At 42.4% G+C, this 6,000-nt stretch overlaps 1 protein-coding gene across 2 annotated transcripts in view; it reads left to right on the plus strand.

The window, feature by feature from the left end:
- The window catches only part of ATG10 (autophagy related 10), an 82,998-nt gene extending 79,682 nt beyond the window's left edge, over nt 1–3,316 (plus strand). For both annotated transcript variants that reach the window (XM_071730384.1, XM_071730385.1), the window contains exon 8: nt 48–3,316. In XM_071730384.1, coding sequence (XP_071586485.1) covers nt 48–60 — 13 coding nt within the window. In that variant the 3' untranslated portion in view covers nt 61–3,316. The remainder of the gene's footprint in view (nt 1–47) is intronic.
- The last annotated feature ends 2,684 nt before the right edge of the window (nt 3,317–6,000 follow it).

Consider the following 6,000-nt stretch of genomic DNA (forward strand, 5'->3'; position numbering starts at 1 on the left):
ATTTTAATTTTTTTTTTTTTTTTTTCTGTTTGATGTCTCCACTTCAGGGTTCTCAGCTGAAGATAAGCTGAGGGTGGTTAGTAGTAGTAAAGCTGCTGCAGACAAAGGAATCAAACAAAGGAATCCTTCCTGACTGGTAAGCAATGCAGTATGGAAAGATGACAGTTCATGGCTCTTTCCCTGGTCATAGTGGAAGACCTAAGAGTTGGCTGCAGTTGTGACAACGACTCTCAAGTACAACCAAGATCTGAACTCACTTGTGATTGCATCGGCCCCTTGAAGTCACTCCTTTCCTACCTCTGTTTAGCTGTGGGCACGGCCTTAGCTGGTCTGTACACAAATACACAAATACACAAGCTATTTTCCTTGTTACAGAGTTGAGAGGCTGGCTTACTGCTACTAAACTTATCCACTAAAAATTGTGTGTCAAGAAAAGCTGCACCATCTGGGAAGGTTTGGACAGCAAAATTCCTAAGATGTTGTTCAGCTTGTAATCTGTGGTTTAAGCTTGTGAAAATCAGTGTATGAGCTGAAACTAATTTGCCTAGGGACCACCTTCTCTACCACAGCCTTATGCATGGAACATCCTCGTGTTCCACACCACACACAGAATATCCTAATCCCAGGTCTGAATAGTACTTTGCTGAGACTATTTTATGTATGTCATGCTTCAGGGGACGTACAGGATCAGGATGGTAGACAAGCAAAGTACTTACAGTCAACATCTGACTAAGCATGTACAGCTCTAGAGTTCAAGGGGCCTAACACTGTCATGGGAAAACATCTGGCTTTTCTGTGCTTCACTGCCTCCAAAGGAAGCTTTGCCATACCCTGTAGGAGTTACTGTTGTAGTCAATTAGTATTTCTCACTGTAGTAGTAGTAGTTGTTCACAGGTTTGGTCCCTACCCTGCAGTCTTCACACAACCCTCCCCATGCAGCTGTTGAATTTTGAGCAAGTAGGGATTGCACAGTAGTGCAGTCAGTGACAGCAGGATTAGAAAGAGCTATTGTACAAGTTGTCTTGGATTCTTTCCTAATCACACTGTATTTGTGGTGTAAACCAAACCACAAGTCCTGAGCAGCTGAGATGGAATTACAGATTTTGCTTTGTATGTCCAGCAATATGTCACTTGTATCCAGAGTCTAATGTGTGCCACATCAGAGTGGAAATGCTCAATGCATCCTTTCAGATTCTGAGTTTTCAGGTATTTTGGTTGGCTGCATATTTTTAACTTGCAATGTATGTTTTTGATGGATTGAAATGCAGTGCAGTCTTCAAAACTCTGTTGGTCCAGAGTTCTTTTGCCAGCTATTTGGAATTAATAATGAAAGAACATAATTTATTCCATTCTGGATCATAACAATCTGACAAGCCATTTTTCTGTGTAAGATTTATGAAATATATTTTCTGTTGATGTGCCATGATGCATACATTGCCTTTTGTATCACTTCTGGTAACATATGCTTAATAACTGCACCCATATCCCATTTTCAAATTTAAGGACAACTTACACTGGAGAAAAACAAAACCAAAAAAACCCCAAACAGCTTGCAGGAGTTTTAAGAGCAGCTGAATGTTCATCCCTGCTCTCTGATCTTCATTTGTGATGCACTGGAACTGAGTAATACGAGTGATCAGCTCTCCTCAGCTGCCCTGCATCACTAAGCAGCTCTCTCTCAGCTCCTGCTCCATCTATCCTCTCACACTGTGCCAGCTGGCCCTTGGGACCTTTATTCCCCATATCACTTAGAATTGGCCTCAGGTAGCTTTATTTAAACCAAGGTCTGAATTAGCTCCTGCTGACCTTAGGATCAGGGAAGTGGAAAGGATTGATGGAGTTGTTCCCTATAGGCCATCAGCACTGAAAGCTGCATCAGCATATCTGAGGATCATTTGCACTTGTATTCCCAGAGCATCACAGATGTTACCTGGTACTGCACTGAGGAGTGAATATACAGAAGAAATTATGCTTTTAAACAACAGAAATAATAAAATGCAATCCTGAGCACAGATTGGCTTTGAAATAACTTGTAACTGAAATGCTGGTTTTAGTGTTCTTATATGGTGGTCAAGAGTTGTTCCTTGATAAAGCAGAGGATAAATCCTGGAACATTGAGCTAAGGTGCTGCTGTGCAAAATGTCTAAGGATAGTTTCAAAGGCATTTCTTGGAGACCATCTGTGAGAGTCTGACCTCACTGATTTGCAGTTGTCTCAAAAGAGCAATTTTAAAGTGAACAGCCCTGGCTAGGGTGGAGGACCTGGCTGACCAGAACTGAGGAAGGGGTGACACCCCGGGAAGAGGTAAGACCTACTGGGTGGAGACTGCTCCCCTTTTCTGAGGGCCAGCCTGCCATGATGGGACACCCCTGGAGGTACCATTACCCTGGCCAGAGTGGAAGAAGCCACCTTGATCGTACTGATGGTGATGTACCTGGCTGAGGGGGCTGGAATGGAGCAGGGAGTGGTGCCTGGAAGGAGATAAGAACTGATGAGTGGGTGGGGGACTGCACCCTTCTGCAGAAGCTCCCCCCCTGCAGGCAGCCTGTCTGCAATGGCTCTGATGCCAATGACCCTGGCTTCTGTGGCAGCTGACTGACAGCTGCCCCTTGGGAACAAAAGGAGCTCAGGGGTGTATCTGGCTGTCCATGCTGGGGCTGTTTTGTCATCTCTTGACCCACCACCATTCTGCATCGGACCCTGTCCAGGATCAACACCATCTTGAAGAAACTCACTGGACAGCTGGGCCCTGCTGGTGACTTTTCTCTCTCATTCTTCCTTCCCACTTCCTTACCCTTTTTCTCCACTTTTCTTTCTTATACCTTATTTTCCTCTCTCCCTCTTTTGCCTGGCTCTATAATTTTGCCTGTGTAAATTGTCAAATAAAGTCTGCTTGCACCCAACCTTTCTACGGTTGGACTTTGTTTCATGGATCCAAAACAAAAATAAATTTTAATGTTACCTCGGACAGTAACACCATCTCTTCCTGTTTCTGTCATGGAAGCAGAAGCTGCAGGCCAGCTATTCATAACAGCATTTGGACAGTTTGGGTTTCTTCACTATAGGCAAAACTTCTTACTGCAAATCTGGGAAGTGTCTTTGCTCAGGATGTCACTGGACAGTGTAACTTACAGACTGTAGTTACAGATGAAGAAAACAAATGTGAAGTAATAAGTAATTCTGGGAGAATATATCCTAGTCACTTTCTCCAGTCCATCAGCCTTCCATTGTACCTTAAGATTATCTTTTTTTTTTTTTTTTTTCAAAAATCAATAATAAAACTGGAAGTTGTACTCAAATACATATTTTTCTTTTACATGGAGGAATTCTCAAATCCCATTACATTATACCTTAACATTTGTAAACAAAATGGAGTATTATTTGGGCAGAGCATTGCACATTGTATCAATGATCTGGATGAGGGGATCAAGTGCACCCACCCTCAGCAGGTTTGCAAATGACACTAAGTTGGGTGGGAGTGTTGATCTGCCTGAGGGTGGGAAGGCTCTGCAGAGGGACCTGGGAAGGCTGGATTGGCCAAGGCCAATTGTATGAGGTTCATCCAGACCAAGTGTCATGTTCTGCACTTGTGTCACAACAACCCCAGGCAGTGCTACAGGCTTGGGAAAGGGTGGCTGGAAAACTGCCCTGTGGAGAAGAACCTGGGGGTGCTGGTCAACAGCAGCTTGCCCAGGTGGCCAAGAAGGCCACCAGCATCCTGGCCTTCATCCTGGATCAGAAAATGGTGTGGTGAAGGGCAACCAAGCTGGTGAAGGGTCTGCAGAACAGACCTGTGAGGAGCAGCAGAGAGAACTGGTGGTGTTTAGTCTGGAGAGAGAGACCTTACTGCTCTTTGCAGCTCTCTGAAAGGTGGTACCAAGGTGTGTGTTTGTGTCTCCTTCCTAGTAACAACCAAAAGGACAAGAGGAAAACTGAAGTTTTCAGGAAAACTGACGTAATAAACTGAATAGTAAAAGTAGCTTCTTCACTGAAAGTGTTATCAAACACTGGAACAGGCTACCCAGGGAGGTGGTAGAATCACCATCCCTTGGAGGTGTTTAAAAGACACGTAGATGTGGTGCTTAGGAATATGGTTTGCTCTGCACTGAGTAGAGTTGGGTTAATGGTTGGACTTAATGTTAAAGGTCTTTTCCAACCATTCTGTAATTGTACTAGAGTTGAGATTTCCTCTGTCACCAGCTTTCAAGGCACTTGTTTAATGGATGGCTGCACACAGTGGGATGCTGCTTTGTCAGTGTCCTGACAGCTGCACCCTGCCTAACTCCTAGACATCCTCCCCCAGCAGCCACTCTACCTCCTGGATATCTCATAACCAAGAATTCACTTGTCTAGACTCTCAAATTGTTTCCAGTTTCTGAAGCTGTCTCTGCCTTCCTTCCTTCCTTCCTGCTGATAAGGCCTCTCCAAATTTCTCTTCAGTGCCTTGACCCTGCTCCCACAGTTGCTGAGACAAGATGATAGTAACGGAGAGCAAGAAATGGATAAGCAAAATGAGAGTTCCACTGCCCTGCTACAACTCTGAACTGTTTAACACTATAAACAGTGAAGTAGCACAACAGTGTCATCATCACTGTCAGTGTTTCCATCACTGTCAGTGTTTCCCTGAAATATGTCCAGAATACCACTAGACAAAAGTTCAGCTTGGTTGTACAAATACACCAAGCTTAGACTGAGAAATAAATACAGGATAACAAAAGTATTTGGAATCAAGGAGAGATATAATCTTGTTTAGAGATCTGCTTCCTAATGGCTTGAGTGGGAAGTAGGCATCTAATTTCCCATTTACATCTGTGCCTTAATGTTACTTGTAGGATATTTTATACAGAATGTTCATGGGCAAAAGCCCCACTTTATTTTAAAATCAAGCTAATTGCATCACTATTTTGTAAGTTTATTTAACAAATCTGTTGAAGATTATTGGATCTGAACTTGGATTTTAGCTGCACACCTTATCTGAATTCTTGCAGCCTACCAAAAAAAAGAAAATTGCCAGTTCCAGACTGTTTTGTAAATTGGCTCAGTTGTTCATCCTTGCTAATCTGGGAAGACATAGTGAGGACCATTGCTTCTGGGGACTTCTTTTTAAGAGAACTGGCTCATACCTGCCCTTGGTCACAAGAATCAGCAAGAATAAGGAATGCTGTGTGTTTAACTAAGCCAAAAACATGTTTTTCTTTGGAATGCAGTTGCTACCTACATAATCCCTCATTTGTGTTGGCATAATCAGGTTAGAATATAAGCCCCATCTGGTCTGCCAGAGGGTTTGTAGTTGGTTGGTTTTGGTTACTAAAAGGAACATTCCTTCAGTCAAATTATATGTATGTTTTCACAACAGTAAATTTTGAGCTAGTTAATTAGAGCTGAATATAATGAAGTAATCAGTATCAATTCTTGTTGTGACTCCAAGAATTTCAGCAAAACTTTTTCAATAACTTTGTTTTTCTCCATTTGCTATCACTATGACTTAATGAGTTTGGACATCTGTATTTATATTGCACAGCATTTCAGTTCCAGCACAAAGGAAGAAGGATTGCTCTTTCTTATGAACTCTGGAGTTACAACTATTTCCTCAAAAGTACTCTCTTATAGAGAACAGTGTATGTTTGAATATCTGTGCATATTTTTAGTAACACAGAGGCCTTTAAAAGTGTTTCAGAGCATTTAAATCATGTTTAGCAATACCTTTTATTGTCTAGAATAATAAAAAAACCATGTATCTGAAGTTCATAGCTGCAAAACTACCATATCAAGTAGCTGCATCTTCACTTTAAAAAGTGAAGCTGAATCAGAGGCATGTGAGGAGAGTAGCCCTGAACAGAGTAATGATGTACTGAGTGCCAGGGGAGAATTAGGAAGGTATCACACCTGTTCTCCTTATGCCCTAGATTTCATTACAGTCTTAAAAAACACAGCACCCCAAGGAAGCTTTTCCCTTCACCACTTGAGAGTTTGTTTTAGCTGTCACCTCCTGAAGATGAT

Source organism: Heliangelus exortis, chromosome Z (genome assembly GCF_036169615.1).
Source record: "Heliangelus exortis chromosome Z, bHelExo1.hap1, whole genome shotgun sequence".
NCBI classification, from domain to species: Eukaryota; Metazoa; Chordata; class Aves; order Apodiformes; family Trochilidae; genus Heliangelus; species Heliangelus exortis.